The sequence below is a fragment of the Procambarus clarkii genome, unplaced genomic scaffold, assembly GCF_040958095.1.
Source record: "Procambarus clarkii isolate CNS0578487 unplaced genomic scaffold, FALCON_Pclarkii_2.0 HiC_scaffold_678, whole genome shotgun sequence".
In the NCBI taxonomy this organism is placed as follows: domain Eukaryota; kingdom Metazoa; phylum Arthropoda; class Malacostraca; order Decapoda; family Cambaridae; genus Procambarus; species Procambarus clarkii.
The window spans coordinates 6,020-24,824 of NW_027189711.1; the positions used below are offsets into that span (position 1 = coordinate 6,020).

Sequence of the window (18,805 nt, forward strand, 5' to 3'; positions counted from 1 at the left end):
GTTGACAGGTATGTATGCATATAAGCATACATACGATAAAGAACAAAAATGCACAAAACATAAAACCCATACAAGGCAAACAAAAAGGCCCACGCAGGAGCCAGGGAAAACATAAAAACCACACCCACACACAAGCACACCCAAACGAACACACACCAACAGGAGCAACCACAACAGAAACAAAACAACCACACACACACACACACACACACACACCCCGCCCAACCCCCGCCGAGGAGGCCCATCGGAGGACCGGGGACCTAAAACAAACCGGAACAAGACCCACCCAACCAACCCACAGCCCACAGCCAACATCCACGAGCCCAACCCACGACCAATCACTCAAAAGCAGCCCCACGAACATACGCACCAGTAAACCAACCACAAAAATCATCCGGAAAAGCACGCTGCAGCCACCACCAGGTGAACCGTAAGCGTCCCCTCAAAAACCCCAAAACCCTATCAACCCCATAACCCTCCCTCCGGCCAACCCACACACAATACACATAGTCAGCGACAAGAAGACAGAGCGTATTACGCACCCGTCGAGAGCCCCGCGGAAAGGACAAAAACAAAAACGGCAAAAAACCACCCCGACATCCCTGCCCACAAACCACGGCCAACACAGCACGAAACCAATCAAGCAAACCACTCAGCCTCTCACAAAAATAGAAAACATGTAACTGAGTTTCAGGCAAACCACAGTGGACACATGCGTCAGAGGCACGCAAACCCAGCATGCACAGCCGGTCATTTGTCGCCAACGACAAATGCAACATGCGAAACAACAACTCCCGCTGCTGTGGTGCCAAAAACCGCGCCCCTAACGCCGCCCACACCTCCCCCCAATCCCAACACGGGAATAAAGACTCCACCCGCGGCTGAACACGACAAAATAGAACCCCATAAATCGCCTTCACTGAGAGAGACATATAACCCGGACAACGACAGACAGCCCGAAGAATGTCTACCGCCCAGGAGTAAACAGGAGGGGTACAAAAGGCCACCTCCCGACAAACACCGCAATCCACCAAAAAACTAAACCGGACCGAACAATAAAAAATACACAAAGCATTGAGCCCCCCACCCAACGCTCAACCCTGACGCAACGAGACCCAGAACAGCGCCCGAGCCCTGGTAAACACATCAGGAATACCAACCCCACCTTCCCGCACCGCTAACACCAACGTCGAGCGACGAACCGGGTGGTAACGACCACACCACACGTACCTATAAACCTGACGTTCCAACCCCAGAGCCAGCCGGCGATCTAGGGGGAAACACCGAGCCACGAACCAGACACGTGACAGAACTTTACAAGTAACAAGAAGCGCCCGCTGATAAATTGTTAACGGGCGCGCAGCCAACAACCCAACTGCAACACCAACACTACGAGAAACCGCACCCCAATTAAATTCCAAAGATCTCTTGTAAGAAGCGAACCAGGTGATCCCCAGAACACGCAGAGAGGAGACCACCGGAAACCAAGACCCCTCCCACACAAGGCGAGAGGACCACCCACCGATACCCATAAGACCAGATTTGGCACGATTGACCTGGGCCCCAGTGGCCAACTCAAACCTCTCAACCACGACCTGGACAGCCCGAACAGAACCAGCAGAGGCCACGAACAGGATGGTATCATCCGCATAACCGCAGATGGGTAACCGAAGATCAGAAGGCAGCCGGGGGGGGGGGGGGACGGATCAACGCACAAGCCTTGACCGCCCGAAAAAAAGGCTCCTGAAAGAGCACATAAAGAAGCATGGAAAGCGGACAACCCTGCCTCACCGAACGGCGTACAGGGAAAGGAGCACTCAAGAACCCATTGATGCAAACCCGACTGCAACACTGAGCGTACAACATACGCACCCAACGAACAAAGGCGGAAAACCAAGCCGCTCTAACACACGAAAAACAAAAGCTAACGAAACACGGTCAAAAGCCTTAGACCAATCCAGGCAAAGCATCGCTGCTGACAAGCGAGAGCCCGACACGTACAGAAGCACATCCCGAAATAACGCATTGCACTGCAGTAACGAGCGACCTGGAACACCACAAAACTGTTCCACGGAAACCACAGACGCAACCACACGGCGACACCGACTAGCTAAAATCTTGGACAGGATCTTATAGTCCACATTCAACAAAGTAATGGGTCTCCAGTTCGAGAAGAACCGCAAATCGCCCGGCTTTGGGAGCAGCCGCACAATCCCAACGCACTGAGACACAGGCAGAACGCACCCCCGGAGGCAAGTCCGGACCACCTCCAAAAGAACATCACCCAACACATCCCAAAAGGCAACATAAAACTCGACAGGAAGACCATCCGAGCCTGGCACCTTCCCGGAACGAAACGACCTCACCACATCGAAAAGCTCCCCCAACGAAACATCTTCCTCCAAACCAACACAATCAGCAGCAGACAACCCCAGAGCACAACCACCCAAAAAACCTTCCGCAATCGCGTCGTCCCCTACCACCTCCCCATAGAGCGCAACCAACTCCTGCCGCACATAATGCAACACACCACCGGTGTCCGAAACAACGGACCCATCCGGCCGTTGCAGAGCCGTAAAAAGAACACCGTCCCGCGCAGCCTTCACCTTCCCTAAAAGATAAGGAGAGAGCCGTTCCCCGTCAACACGTTCACTCACACGAGCACGCACACGAACACCCTCGGCCCACTCATTCCGCAAACCACAAATACGCTCCTTACACTCCGCAATCTCCCCAAAACAGTCAATCCCAGCATTGTACCGCACATACATTAGCGAAAGCCTCGCCTGGAACAACCGCAGCAACCCAAACCTTCCAGCAGCCTCACGTTTGGCAGCCACCCGAAAAAACAACCGACATTGCTCCTTACACCACTCCCACCAATCTAAAACAGAAGGAAAATCACACCGCCGGGCGAGAACCCCGATCCACCAAACCCGAAACTGCCCACAAACCCTCGGAGAACGCAACAACCCACAATTCATCTTCCACCACCCCGCGCCGACCCGTACCTGACTGGGCACACCAACCCGGACCACCACGAGACTATGGTCCGAGAAAGCAACCGGGACAGTGTGGAAAGCAAACACAGAACACCCCCGCCAGTAACATACACTCGATCAATCCGCGAACGCGCCCCACGCGCAGCAAAAGTAAAGGACAACTCGCCCCCATAGAGCACAGCAGCATCCTTGAAACCGCAAGAACGCACCACCTCCAGCAGCGCACCCGAGACATTCTGCGGGCGGGCGCTACTACAGTACCGCACACTCGTCACACAGTTAAAATCACCACCAAAAACCATACTCCGCGTATCATGACGCAGGAAAGGGAGAAGCCCCACCCGAAAAAACTCCTCCCGTTCCCGACGGCGAGCCACCCCCGAGGGGGCGTACACCGTCAGGAACGGAAGAACGACCCCAAAAAACTCAACCCTCACAAATAAAACCCGCCCATCCTCATCCATCTCCGTGTGAAGCACGGAGAAGGAAGCCCTCCTAGAAAACAACATAAGCATCCCCCCGAAGGACGTCCTAGGCGGGTTGAGCACAACATGAAAATGCGCACTTAAACACTGTAGCACAGACACCTCACGAACATTATGCTCCTGGATCAGAGCCACATCCACACGCTGCTCCTGCAGAACATCCAACAGGCCCAACTGGACCCCAAGATCATTTAAACCACGAACATTCAAAGACGCACAGACAACAGAGGGCGCCATCGGGAGAACCTCAGGACACCCCCAACCCAACGCGTCCCCCAGGGGACACAACCGCACCCGCAGTGGGAGCCACATCCACACCACCAGGCTCAACCCCCTGCCGCACCCTGGAAGACGACCGGCCAGGAACCGCCTTCAAAATCACAGGAGACACACCATGCGAAGAGGGCGCCCCAGGCGTCGAGGACACCATCCACAGTTTTTCCCCTGCCTCCGCCGCCCCGAGCCCGACACCACGCTCAATGCCCCGCTCATCCCCAGATCCCGCTTCCGAAGGGGGAGGAGGAACCACTGGAGAAGCGGAGGGAGGAGCACCAGCCACCCGAAGCCTCGATCCTCTTCCCAGGGGGGCCCCTGCTGTGCGACCGATCCCTCGGAGCGCGCTTTCGGCGAGGAACAGAAGAGCCCAATGCAACCACAGGAGGCACAGCACAAGCGACAGCAGGCGGCTGCGCCACGGCACCAGCATCAGGAACACCGCTAGGCTGGCCGTCAGGAGACACAGTATCAACACCGCCCCTGGCCTCGGGAAGCACACTGGCCACTGCACACGGGTCGCCCGCCGGCATCACACCACACACGTCGGATTCCAAGGAGACACTCGGGTCGCGATGTACCTCCGCCGCCACCAGCATAGGCGCACCCGAAGCAGGAGCCGCGAGAGCATCAGAGTCAACAGACAGAGCAGAGGACCCAGCAGCAGACGGAGAGGTAGGGACAGCTGGGGACGACGCCTCCAGAGGCACACCCATAGAGCCCGGGCCCACTGGGGGCGCCCCAGCCGCCGGCAGAAGTGGAAAATCATCCGCATGGAAAACCGATGGGTCCTCCGGGCGAGGGGCACGGCAAGCTGCAGCGAAATGGCCTACCTCACCACACCGGAAACAGGAGCGAGTCTGCCCCTGGTAAAACACACGCACATAAAACCCACACACAGCCACCCGAGAGGGAATAGCCCCAGAGAGCCGCATGCGCAAAGTACGGGCACCCATACGGAGCCCCTTCAGGCGCCCACTAAGCAGACAGGCATGACGCTGCCCCACCACCTCACCATACCGACGGAACGCGGCGGACAGCTCATCCTCAGGAAACTGCACCGGCGCACCATGAACGCTCACATACGTCAGGGGGCCCCACGGATCGGAGACCTCCACCGTCACAACAGAATCTGGAAGTACATGCGTCCGTGTACCCCATCGACGCACAAACAGCTGATACACCTGCGCCGAGGAGAATGTCACCGCCACCCGGGTAGGGGAAAGTTTCTCAACACCGTAGAGATCTTGGTACTCCACACGCATGACGTCCATAAGGGCAACCTCCACCAAGGGCCAGTCAACGGGGGGCGAGAAATCAAGCCGGGCGGTGTCGACCCGGCGAACACGGCCACCACTAGTCGACGCCATGACACCCGCCAGGCCCCGGCCAATGGCCGCACCACACCGTCAACAAGACGACCACCACGCAGCAGTTACAGGTCAACACTGACAGCCCGGGCCGAACGTCAGCGCCCTCCGGTAGCAGAGCGGCGAATCCGATAAGACCAAACTGGAAAAGGTTCCAAGGTTTGCCACCAGACTAGTACCCGAGCTGAGAGGTATGAGCTACGAGGAGAGGCTACGCGAATTAAACCTCACTTCCCTTTAAGACAGAGTTAGGGGGAGCATGATCACCACATTCAAGATTCTCAATGGAATTGATAGGGTAGATAAAGACAGGTTATTTAACACAACGGGCACACGCACTAGGGAACACAGGTGGAAACTGAGTGCCCAAATGAGCCACAGAGATATTAGAAAGAACTTTTTTAGTGTCAGAGTGGTTGACAAATGGAATGCATTAGGCAGTGATGTGGTGGAGGCAGACTCCATACACAGTTTCAAGTGTAGATATGATAGAGCCCAGTAGGCTCAGAAACCTGTACACCTGTTGATTGACGGTTGAGAGGCGGGACAAAAGAGCCAGAGCTCAACCCCGCATGCACAATTAGGTGATTAGTTGAGTACTCACGACCACTACCACCACTACCAAACCACAACCCCACACACCACAACCCCACACACCACATGCACTACGACACCACCACTACCACAACTACACCACTACCACAACTACACCACTACCACAACTACACCACCACTACCACAACTACACTACCACTGCCACAACTACACCACCACTACCACAACTACACCACTACTACAACGCACTCCACCATTACACTACCACTACCACCACTACCACACCACCCCTACCACACCACCCCTACCACACCACTATTATCATCACTACCACACCACCCCTACCACACTACTATTACCTCCACTACCACACTACTATTACCACCACTACCACACCACTTACCACCACCACCACCACCACCACCCCCTCCCTCACCACTTACCACCACCACCACCACCCCTACCACACCACTATTACCATCACTACCACACCACCCCTACTACACCACTACTACAATCACTGGAGTGGCGTCACCCGTGATTCCCGCAGGGGTCAGTCCTTGGACCAATATTGTTTCTGATATATGTAAATGATCTCCCAGAGGGTATTGAATCGTTCCTCTCACTGTTTGCTGATGATGCAAAAATTATGAGGAGGATTGAAACTGAGGACGATAGTAGGAGGCTACAAGATGACCTAGACAGACTGAATGAATGGTCCAACAAACGGCTGTTGAAGTTCAACCCGAGTAAATGCAAAGTAATGAAACTAGGCGGTGGAAACAGGAGGCCAGATACAGGATACAGAATTGGAGATGAAGTACTTCATGAAACGGACAGAGAGAAAGGTCTAAGAGTTGATATCACACCAACCCTGTCTCCTGAAGCCCACATAAAAAGAGTTACGTCTGCGGCATATGCGAGGCTGGCTAACATCAGAACAGCCTTCAGGAACCTGTGTAGGGAATCATTCAGAACCTTGTATACCACATACGTAAGACCAATCCTGGAGTATGCGGCCCCAGCATGGAGCCCATACCTTGTTAAGCACAAGAGGAAGCTAACTTTCTGAGTTACGTGGAAAGGCTGCGAGAAATGCACCTCACGACACTGGAAGACAGAAGAGTAAGGGGAGACATGATCACTACCTACAAAATTCTCAGGGAAATTGACCGGGTAGATAAGAATAAACTGTTTAACATGGGTGATACGCGAACAAGGGGACACAGATGGAAACTGAGTACCCAAATGAGCCACAGAGACGTTAGAAAGAATTTTTTAGTGTCAGAGTAGTTAACAAGTGGATTGCACTAGGAAGTGATGTGGTGGAGGCTGACTCCATACACAGTTTCAAATGTAGATATGATAGAGCCCAGTAGGTTCAGGAACCTGTAAATCAGTTGACTGACTGTTGAGAAGCGGGACCAATGAGCCAGAGCTCAATCCCCGCAAGCACAAATAGGTGAGTACACACCGGTCCCCCCCCCACACACACACCACCACTACCACCACTGATACGTACCACCACTACATGCACACACCCACTATCACCATTACCACACCACCACTACCACCACAGCTACACCACCACTACCACCAATACCCTTACCCCACACACCACTATTTCCAGACTACTACTACCACCACTACCACAATCACCACCACTACCACTACTACCACATCACAACCCCACACACTACATCCACACACACACACCACCACTACCAAACACACCACTACCTCACACACCACCACTACATCACACACGACCACTACCAAACACTCCACCACTACCTCACACACCACCACTACCAAACACACCACCACTACCTCACACACCACCACTACCTCACACACCACCACTACCTCACACACCACCACTACCTCACACACCACCACTACCACACACACCACCACTACCTCACACACCACCACTACCACACACACCACCACTACCAAACACACCACCACTACCTCACACACCACCACTACCTCACACACCACCACTACCTCACACACCACCACTACCTCACACACCACCACTACCACACACACCACCACTACCACACACACCACCACTACCACACACACCACCACTACCTCACACACCACCACTACCACACACACCACCACTACCTCACACACCACCACTACCACACACACCACCACTACCAAACACACCACCACTACCTCACACACCACCACTACCTCACACACCACCACTACCTCACACACCACCACTACCTCACACACCACCACTACCTCACACACCACCACTACCTCACACACCACCACTACCTCACACACCACCACTACCACACACACCACCACTACCTCACACACCACCACTAACACACACACCACCACTACCTCACACACCACCACTACCTCACACACCACCACTACCTCACACACCACCACTACCTCACACACCACCACTACCTCACACACCACCACTACCTCACACACCACCACTACCTCACACACCACCACTACCACACACACCACCACTACCACACACACCACCACTACTACACACACCACCACTACCTCACACACCACCACTACCACACACACCACCACTACCTCACACACACAACCACAAGTACCACACCAAAATTACCACACCACTACTACCACCACTACCACACACACCACAACTACCACCACTACCACACACACCACTACCACACACACCACTACCACACACACCACTACCACACACACCACAACTACCACCACTACCACACACACCACTACCACACACACCACTACCACTACTACACCACAACATCACCTCTTCCACAACTACCACACCACCACTTCCACACACCACTACCACTACTACACCACAACATCACCTCTTCCACAACTACCACACCACCACTTCCACACACCACTACTACTACACTACCAGTACCACAACTACCACACTACCACTACCATCACTAGCACTACCCCCACTTCCACACCACCCCCAATCACACCACCAATACTACAATCACTGCCACTCCACCACTACCACACACACCACTAGCACCAAACACACACCCCCTACCACACACACCACCAGTACCACTACTACCACACCACCACTGCCACACCACTACCAACACTACCACACCACTACCAACACTACCACACCACCACTACCACACTACCACCACTGCTACCACCCCTCTACTACCACACCACTACTACTACTACTACCACCACTACCACACCACCACTACCACACTACCACTACTGCTACCACCTCTCTACTACCACACCACCACTACCACACTACCACTACTGCTACCACCTCTCTACTACCACACCACACTACAACCAGTACCACACCACCACCATCACCACTTCCACACCACTACTACTACTACACCTCCATTACCACTACCACACCACCCTAACTACCACACCACCACTACCAGACCATAACTATTACACCACCACCACAAATACACCACTATTACCCCACCACTACTAAACCACAACTACCACTACCCCAATTTCCAGACCTCCACTACCACACCACTACCCGGAACTGAGAGGTATGAGCTACAAGGAAAGGATAAAGGAGCTGAACCTACCGTCCCTGGAAAAACAGAAGTAAGGGGAGACATGATAACCACCTACAAAATTCTCAGGGGAATTGACAGGGTTACCTTACCTTGACCTGGAGGTGCTTCCGGGGCTTAGCGTCCCCGCGGCCCGGTCGTCGACCAGGCCTCCTGGTTGCTGAACTGATCAACCAGGCTGTTTGACGCGGCTGCTCGCAGTCTGACGTATGAGTCACAGCCTGGTTGATCAGGTATCCTTTGGAGGTGCTTATCCAGTTCTCTCTTGAACACTGTGAGGGGTTTGCCAGTTATGTCCCTTATGTGGGGAAAAAGGGGCGGACAAAGACACTCTTCAGCATGGGTGGGACACGAACAAGGGGACACAGGTGGAAACTTAGTACGCAGATGAGCCACAGAGACGTTAGAAAGAATGTTTTCAGTGAGAGTAGTTAATAAATGGAATGCACTAGGAAGTGATGTGGTGGAGGCTGACTCCATACACAGTTTCAAATGTAAATATGATAGAGCCCAGTAGGCTCAGGAATCTGTACACCAGTTGATTGACAGTTGAGAGGCGGGACCAAAGAGACGAAGCTCAACCCCCGCAAGCACAACTAGGTGAGTACACACTACCACACCACCACTACCAAACTACCACTACCATACTACCACACCACTACCATACTACCCCACCACCACTCCACTACCATACTACCACACCAACACTACCATACTACCACACCACCACTACCACACCACCATACACACGACCATGCACACCACCACTACCACACCACTACCATACTACCACACCACCATACACACCACCACTACCACACAACAACACACTCGTCGCAGACAACAAGTCTACATTATCTCGTCCCCCACAACATTCTACAATACACTTGTCCCCCACAACATTCCACAACACCATATCCCCACCACTAATATAGCCATGCATCACCACTTACCTCACTATATTATCTACGTCATTGATACTCAACTTTCTTGCTTCCTGTTGCTTCTGAGTCCAGTATCATTTTTTTAGCAGTATCTGCTCCAAAATGTAGACGAGATTCATACTAACGCTTGTGTCTACAGTGGTGGTGCTGGTGTCGTGTGGGCAATGGTGGCTTTAGGCCAGGGAGAGTCAGGAAAAAGCCCACCTACATCATCTTTTAGATTAGGTGGTGAACCTGCGGAAGCACAAGAGGGAAAAGACTTCCCTGTTGCCTTAGATTATAAATTAACTCCTAAGTACACAAATACCTAAGATTGACCCCTCCCTCATAGCCGATGTCCAGCGTAACTCCAAATGGCACTAGGTGCCTCTGGTGGGCTTACACTTGCGGCACCAGGACATTCTGCGACAGGTAGAGGACCTGAAGGCCTAAGTGCACCAATTGGGGGGCGAGCCGGTAAGTTCGCCAACACAATCCTTGTTCGAAACAGGTTTAGTATTTGCAGCAGGACTGCTTTTCCTCCTATATCAACTCAGATAACTTAAGGTTGCAGAGCAGGCAGAAGCCGAAAAGTCCGCGTCCAAGAAAGCGGCAGCAGAAAAGGCAGCGGCAGAGAAGGCAGCAGGGGAATAAAGGGCCTCGGCAGAAAAGGCAGTGGCAGAAAAGAACGCGGCCGAGAAGGCGGAACAGGAATTAAGGGCCTCAGCAGAGAAGGCTTTGGCAGAAAAGAACGCGGCCGAGAAGGCGGAACAGGAATTAAGGGCCTCGGCAGAGAAGGCTTTGGCGGAAAAGGACGCGGCTGAGAAGGCGGAACAGGAATTAAGGGCCTCGGCAGAGAAAGCTTTGGCGGAAAAGGACGCGGCCGAGAAGGCGGAACAGGAAATAAGGGCCTCGGCAGAGAAAGCTTTGGCGGAAAAGGACGCGGCCGAGAAGGCGGAACAGGAATTAAGGGCCTCGGCAGAGAAAGCTTTGGCGGAAAAGGACGCGGCCGAGAAGGCGGAACAGGAATTAAGGGCTTCGGCAGAGAAAGCTTTGGCGGAAAAGGACGCGGCCGAGAAGGCGGAACAGGAATTAAGGGCCTCGGCAGAGAAAGCTTTGGCGGAAAAGGACGCGGCCGAGAAGGCGGAACAGGAATTAAGGGCCTCGGCAGAGAAGGCTTTGGCAGAAAAGAACGCGGCCGAGAAGGCGGAACAGGAATTAAGGGCCTCGGCAGAGAAAGCTTTGGCGGAAAAGGACGCGGCCGAGAAGGCGCAGCAGGAATTAAGGGCCTCGGCAGAGAAAGCTTTGGCGGAAAAGGACGCGGCCGAGAAGGCGGAACAGGAATTAAGGGCCTCGGCAGAGAAGGCTTTGGCGGAAAAGGACGCGGCCGAGAAGGCGGAACAGGAATTAAGGGCCTCGGCAGAGAAGGCTTTGGCGGAAAAGGACGCGGCCGAGAAGGCAGCAGGGGATTTAAGGGCCTCGGCAGAAAAGGCAGTGGCAGAAAAGAACGCGGCCGAGAAGGCGGAACAGGAATTTTGGGCCTCGGCAGAGAAGGCTTTGGCGGAAAAGGACGCGGCCGAGAAGGCGGAACAGGAATTAAGGGCCTCGGCAGAGAAAGCTTTGGCGGAAAAGAACGCGGCCGAGAAGGCGGAACAGGAATTAAGGGCCTCGGCAGAGAAAGCTTTGGCGGAAAAGGACGCGGCCGAGAAGGCGGAACAGGAATTAAGGGCCTCGGCAGAAAAGGCAGTGGCAGAAAAGAACGCGGCCGAGAAGGCGGAACAGGAATTTTGGGCCTCGGCAGAGAAGGCTTTGGCGGAAAAGGACGCGGCCGAGAAGGCAGCAGGGGTCTTAAGGGCCTCGGCAGAAAAGGCAGTGGCAGAAAAGAACGCGGCCGAGAAGGCGGAACAGGAATTTTGGGCCTCGGCAGAGAAGGCTTTGGCGGAAAAGGACGCGGCCGAGAAGGCAGCAGGGGGATTAAGGGCCTCGGCAGAAAAGGCAGTGGCAGAAAAGAACGCGGTCGAGAAGGCGGAACAGGAATTTTGGGCCTCGGCAGAGAAGGCTTTGGCGGAAAAGGACGCGGCCGAGAAGGCGGAACAGGAATTAAGGGCCTCGGCAGAGAAAGCTTTGGCGGAAAAGGACGCGGCCGAGAAGGCGGAACAGGAATTAAGGGCCTCGGCAGAGAAAGCTTTGGCGGAAAAGGACGCCGCCGAGAAGGCGGAGCAGGAATTAAGGGCCTCGGCAGAGAAAGCTTTGGCGGAAAAGGACGCGGCCGAGAAGGCGGAACAGGAATTAAGGGCCTCGGCAGAGAAAGCTTTGGCGGAAAAGGACGCGGCCGAGAAGGCGGAACAGGAATTAAGGGCCTCGGCAGAGAAAGCTTTGGCGGAAAAGGACGCGGCCGAGAAGGCGGAACAGGAATTAAGGGCCTCGGCAGAGAAGGCTTTGGCAGAAAAGAACGCGGCCGAGAAGGCGGAACAGGAATTAAGGGCCTCGGCAGAGAAAGCTTTGGCGGAAAAGGACGCGGCCGAGAAGGCGGAGCAGGAATTAAGGGCCTCGGCAGAGAAAGCTTTGGCGGAAAAGGACGCGGCCGAGAAGGCGGAACAGGAATTAAGGGCCTCGGCAGAGAAGGCTTTGGCGGAAAAGGACGCGGCCGAGAAGGCGGAACAGGAATTAAGGGCCTCGGCAGAGAAAGCTTTGGCGGAAAAGGACGCGGCCGAGAAGGCAGCAGAGGAATTAAGGGCCTCGGCAGAAAAGGCAGTGGCAGAAAAGAACGCGGCCGAGAAGGCGGAACAGGAATTTTGGGCCTCGGCAGAGAAGGCTTTGGCGGAAAAGGACGCGGCCGAGAAGGCAGCAGGGGTCTTAAGGGCCTCGGCAGAAAAGGCAGTGGCAGAAAAGAACGCGGCCGAGAAGGCGGAACAGGAATTTTGGGCCTCGGCAGAGAAGGCTTTGGCGGAAAAGGACGCGGCCGAGAAGGCAGCAGGGGGATTAAGGGCCTCGGCAGAAAAGGCAGTGGCAGAAAAGAACGCGGCCGAGAAGGCGGAACAGGAATTTTGGGCCTCGGCAGAGAAGGCTTTGGCGGAAAAGGACGCGGCCGAGAAGGCGGAACAGGAATTAAGGGCCTCGGCAGAGAAAGCTTTGGCGGAAAAGGACGCGGCCGAGAAGGCGGAACAGGAATTAAGGGCCTCTGCAGAGAAAGCTTTGGCGGAAAAGGACGCGGCCGAGAAGGCGGAACAGGAATTAAGGGCCTCGGCAGAGAAAGCTTTGGCGGAAAAGGACGCGGCCGAGAAGGCAGAGCAGGAATTAAGGGCCTCGGCAGAGAAAGCTTTGGCGGAAAAGGACGCGGCCGAGAAGGCGGAACAGGAATTAAGGGCCTCGGCAGAGAAAGCTTTGGCGGAAAAGGACGCGGCCGAGAAGGCGGAGCAGGAATTAAGGGCCTCGGCAGAGAAAGCTTTGGCGGAAAAGGACGCGGCCGAGAAGGCGGAACAGGAATTAAGGGCCTCGGCAGAGAAGGCTTTGGCGGAAAAGGACGCGGCCGAGAAGGCGGAACAGGAATTAAGGGCCTCGGCAGAGAAGGCTTTGGCGGAAAAGGACGCGGCCGAGAAGGCGGAACAGGAATTAAGGGCCTCGGCAGAGAAAGCTTTGGCGGAAAAGGACGCGGCCGAGAAGGCGGAACAGGAATTTTGGGCCTCGGCAGAGAAGGCTTTGGCGGAAAAGGACGCGGCCGAGAAGGCAGCAGGGGTCTTAAGGGCCTCGGCAGAAAAGGCAGTGGCAGAAAAGAACGCGGCCGAGAAGGCGGAACAGGAATTTTGGGCCTCGGCAGAGAAGGCTTTGGCGGAAAAGGACGCGGCCGAGAAGGCAGCAGGGGGATTAAGGGCCTCGGCAGAAAAGGCAGTGGCAGAAAAGAACGCGGCCGAGAAAGCGGAACAGGAATTTTGGGCCTCGGCAGAGAAGGCTTTGGTGGAAAAGGACGCGGCCGAGATGGCAGCAGGGGTCTTAAGGGCCTCGGCAGAAAAGGCAGTGGCAGAAAAGAACGCGGCCGAGAAGGCGGAACAGGAATTTTGGGCCTCGGCAAAGAAGGCTTTGGCGGAAAAGGACGCGGCCGAGAAGGCGGAACAGGAATTAAGGGCCTCGGCAGAGAAAGCTTTGGCGGAAAAGGACGCGGCCGAGAAGGCGGAACAGGAATTAAGGGCCTCGGCAGAGAAAGCTTTGGCGGAAAAGGACGCGGCCGAGAAGGCGGAACAGGAATTAAGGGCCTCGGCAGAGAAAGCTTTGGCGGAAAAGGACGCGGCCGAGAAGGCGGAGCAGGAATTAAGGGCCTCGGCAGAGAAAGCTTTGGCGGAAAAGGACGCGGCCGAGAAGGCGGAACAGGAATTAAGGGCCTCGGCAGAGAAGGCTTTGGCGGAAAAGGACGCGGCCGAGAAGGCGGAACAGGAATTAAGGGCCTCGGCAGAGAAGGCTTTGGCGGAAAAGGACGCGGCCGAGAAGGCGGAACAGGAATTAAGGGCCTCGGCAGAGAAAGCTTTGGCGGAAAAAGACGCGGCCGAGAAGGCAGCAGGGAAATTAAGGGCCTCCGCAGAAAAGGCAGTGGCAGAAAAGAACGCGGCCGAGAAGGCGGAACAGGAATTTTGGGCCTCGGCAGAGAAGGCTTTGGCGGAAAAGGACGCGGCCGAGAAGGCAGCAGGGGGATTAAGGGCCTCGGCAGAAAAGGCAGTGGCAGAAAAGAACGCGGCCGAGAAAGCGGAACAGGAATTTTGGGCCTCGGCAGAGAAGGCTTTGGTGGAAAAGGACGCGGCCGAGATGGCAGCAGGGGTCTTAAGGGCCTCGGCAGAAAAGGCAGTGGCAGAAAAGAACGCGGCCGAGAAGGCGGAACAGGAATTTTGGGCCTCGGCAAAGAAGGCTTTGGCGGAAAAGGACGCGGCCGAGAAGGCGGAACAGGAATTAAGGGCCTCGGCAGAGAAAGCTTTGGCGGAAAAGGACGCGGCCGAGAAGGCGGAACAGGAATTAAGGGCCTCGGCAGAGAAAGCTTTGGCGGAAAAGGACGCGGCCGAGAAGGCGGAACAGGAAATAAGGGCCTCGGCAGAGAAAGCTTTGGCGGAAAAGGACGCGGCCGAGAAGGCGGAACAGGAATTAAGGGCCTCGGCAGAGAAGGCTTTGGCGGAAAAGGACGCGGCCGAGAAGGCGGAACAGGAATTAAGGGCCTCGGCAGAGAAAGCTTTGGCGGAAAAAGACGCGGCCGAGAAGGCAGCAGGGAAATTAAGGGCCTCCGCAGAAAAGGCAGTGGCAGAAAAGAACGCGGCCGAGAAGGCGGAACAGGAATTTTGGGCCTCGGCAGAGAAGGCTTTGGCGGAAAAGGACGCGGCCGAGAAGGCAGCAGGGGTCTTAAGGGCCTCGGCAGAAAAGGCAGTGGCAGAAAAGAACGCGGCCGAGAAGGCGGAACAGGAATTTTGGGCCTCGGCAGAGAAGGCTTTGGCGGAAAAGGACGCGGCCGAGAAGGCAGCAGGGGGATTAAGGGCCTCGGCAGAAAAGGCAGTGGCAGAAAAGAACGCGGCCGAGAAGGCGGAACAGGAATTTTGGGCCTCGGCAGAGAAGGCTTTGGCGGAAAAGGACGCGGCCGAGAAGGCAGCAGGGGTCTTAAGGGCCTCGGCAGAAAAGAACGCGGCCGAGAAGGCGGAACAGGAATTTTGGGCCTCGGCAGAGAAGGCTTTGGCGGAAAAGGACGCGGCCGAGAAGGGGGCAGGTGAATTTAGGGCCTCGGCAGAGAAGTTAGTGGTGGAAAAGGCCGCGGCCGAGAATAGTTTCTAAAATAGAATAGGTTCTAAAATAGTTTCCGAAAACTTTTTGTTTCCTCTAGAATACAGATCAAGGATCATTGGCGCACGTGGATCAAAAATTAAATAATTGGAGGGTTAGTTTAGGGTTTTGATTAAGTTGAGGAGTGATGTCGGAGAGTCAAGTAATTTAGGAACATAATCAACCACAGGCATTATGTTCCTGGAGGGTGAGAAAGATAATGTGGACGCCTTAAAAAAGGAAATTTAAAATTTAATTACAGGGTGGAAGCAAAATGACTTGAGGCAAGAAAGACCTTTTCTTTATCAAAGACAACAGGACTTAGAAATTGTGCATTAACAATTATTTGTTCCCAACATATTTTATAAACGTTTATTTGGCCCCCAAGGCGCAACAATAATGAAATTTGAACAAAAATATGGAGTAAAGATTGATATAATGAAAAATGAAAATAATTAAATTGTGATCTCAGGCAAGTAAAGTAGTGTAGAGAGCTGTAAGGCCGAAATATAAAAGTTTCTCTTTGAGATATGACCGCCGCCATGACTGATGGATGCCTATTACTGTTACCCACTTGAGCTGGACGGTAGAGGGGCGGTCTCGTGTCATGCAAGTCTGCATTTAATTCCCGACTGTCACAGTGGTGGGGCACCATTCCTACCCACGCCCCCCCTGTCCTATCCCAAGTTCTTACCCTGACCCCTTTCAAGTGCTTTATAGGCGTATAGTTCCTCTTCCCTTGATTGAAGTGAAAAATGTGTTCCATTCGACGCAACAGGTATGGTGTAGTCATTACATGTTTTTTTGGAGACAACAGGAGTGGTGGTTTCACTACGTGTTCTGTTGAGCTATTGAGACAACAGGAGTGGGGGGTTATTATGATGTTGATGTTCGTCATCCTTCCTTATGAACAAACCAACCCAAAATTCCAAAGAGTGCTTATTTTTCATTAAATCACCCTTCACCAACATATTTAGGGGATGCGGCTCCAACATAATTCTCGTTGTCATGTGCACATACCCACTTTAGCTGCCAGGACTCCTCACTCTCTCCTTGGTTGGTATGATCTCGTCAATCCCCTTTTCTGAATTATTATTCTGTACTACCCTGTCCACAGCTATGCTTCTCTCATTTCAAGCGCTCATTTCTGCTTTCTGGGAAGCCTCACTAGGACAAGTGTAAACACGGGTAAATTATATACATTTACTATACAGAAAACATGTACATCACACATACAAGAATAATATGTCTCCAACACTCTACGATATTATAGTCAGGTTGCGATCCGATACCATCAGGACTATCAGTTACTTATACCAAGTAGTAGCCCAACTCCTGGCTTGCCACTTACGCTACCTATCCCGTGGCCTGGTCTTACTGATGTTATCAGCAGTGATACGTTTTTGTTGTCAGAGAGAGCTAGTGAGAATTTGGTGGTGGTGGTCCTTACAATGTTGTCTAGGGAGTATGAGGAGTAAGGGAAACAGCCTGGTACACAAGTCACAAATTTATACGTACAAGTCACACAGGATTACATTTAACAAGGCGTTTTCCTCAAAACATAAGATCACTATGTATTATAAACTCAAGTGGCTCTGACCACCCCATGGCTCACTGTCCCATTCCTGGTGTCATGCACCCAGCCACAAACAGCTCTCATCCAACGACATATTTTTGCCTCTAGGAAACCTGGACTCTTATAAAACCTCTCCAACTTCTGTAATATTACTCTACCCAATCTTGCAACCCTGGATATAGAGAAGGATAGGCTGATCTGACTGAACGGCCGGAGAAAACCCCTCAAATAGCAGGAACGGTCGGCAGCGATACACCTCCCCCCTTCAGTCAAGATGGCGTCCACCTCTTGCATCATCGCCCCTTAATACTCTATTCTCTACGTATGCTATCAAACACATTAATGATTTTATTTACTATATTCCCCCATGCATACTTTTTTATAGAGTCCATTTTTCCCTTACATAGTTACGCTATTCAAGTTCAAATTATTTCTGATGATCTCCAGCTGAGAAGGCACTACTTTACTGGGCGGAGTAATAATGATGACTCGCGGCCTCTCTGATCTCAGCTAGGGATTTATATTAATATACACTCTCCCTGTGTCCACCAACATTTTCAACCGAAACCAACCTCCACAGGAGGTAAGGTTCGTAACACCCCTTCTAAGCCATGGAGAAAAAAAAAGGGAAATTCTTAAAGGAATTTCACTTTTTTTTTTAACATAAAATAAACACCTCAAACAGATGTCATAGTAATTGTAAAGAAACAGTAAATGATATATAATAAACACTAGATACACAAGAATATATACATCTCTGAGCAATAGTACAACCCTAAGTCACCCCAGGTTTTGGCAATCTAGAAAGTGCATCTGCTACTACATTTAATTTTCCTGGAATATATTTGATGACCAGATTGTACTCTTGCAGCAATAAAGACCACCTAAATATTCTCTGGTTGGAATTCTTCATGCTAGCAATAAATGTTAAGGGGTTGTGGTCAATAAACACTTCAACAGTATTGGCTGATGTGGGAACCGACCTGTGAGATTTATATTTGTTTAATTTATATGAATTTATATATACGTTAATTTATATACTTCGATAGCAATTTGTATAATGTTAAGTGGACTGTATTTCTGCAATAATCTCATAATCTCACAAATCGATCCTCTACACATTAGGGGGGCTATATTTATATATATGCAGCCAATCAAACTACAGTATTAACTACATACATTGAAGTGGTTCCTTATCTTATAGTACAGCAGGTTAGTCCACCAGGTATAACTAGGGTGTAGACACCAAATTATCC

At 52.8% G+C, this 18,805-nt stretch overlaps 1 protein-coding gene across 1 annotated transcript; it reads left to right on the forward strand.

The window, feature by feature from the left end:
• The first annotated feature begins 10,560 nt into the window (after nucleotides 1-10,560).
• On the forward strand, nucleotides 10,561-18,506 carry LOC123752643 (axoneme-associated protein mst101(2)-like). The gene is made up of 2 exons (XM_069320904.1): nucleotides 10,561-10,663; nucleotides 10,854-18,506. Exons 1-2 carry the CDS (start codon nucleotides 10,561-10,563, stop codon nucleotides 15,983-15,985), a joined length of 5,235 nt encoding a protein of 1,744 aa, XP_069177005.1. The 3' UTR covers nucleotides 15,986-18,506.
• The last annotated feature ends 299 nt before the right edge of the window (nucleotides 18,507-18,805 follow it).

What these genes read in the sequence shown, in the direction of transcription:
- LOC123752643 (XM_069320904.1), top strand. Translation starts at nt 10,561, where the DNA reads ATGGCACTAGGTGCCTCTGGTGGGCTTACACTTGCGGCACCAGGACAT. An exon ending in ACCAATTGGGGGGCGAGCCG is followed by an intron (nt 10,664 to 10,853) that starts GTAAGTTCGCCA and finishes GGGCCTCGGCAG; the next exon opens with AAAAGGCAGTGGCAGAAAAG.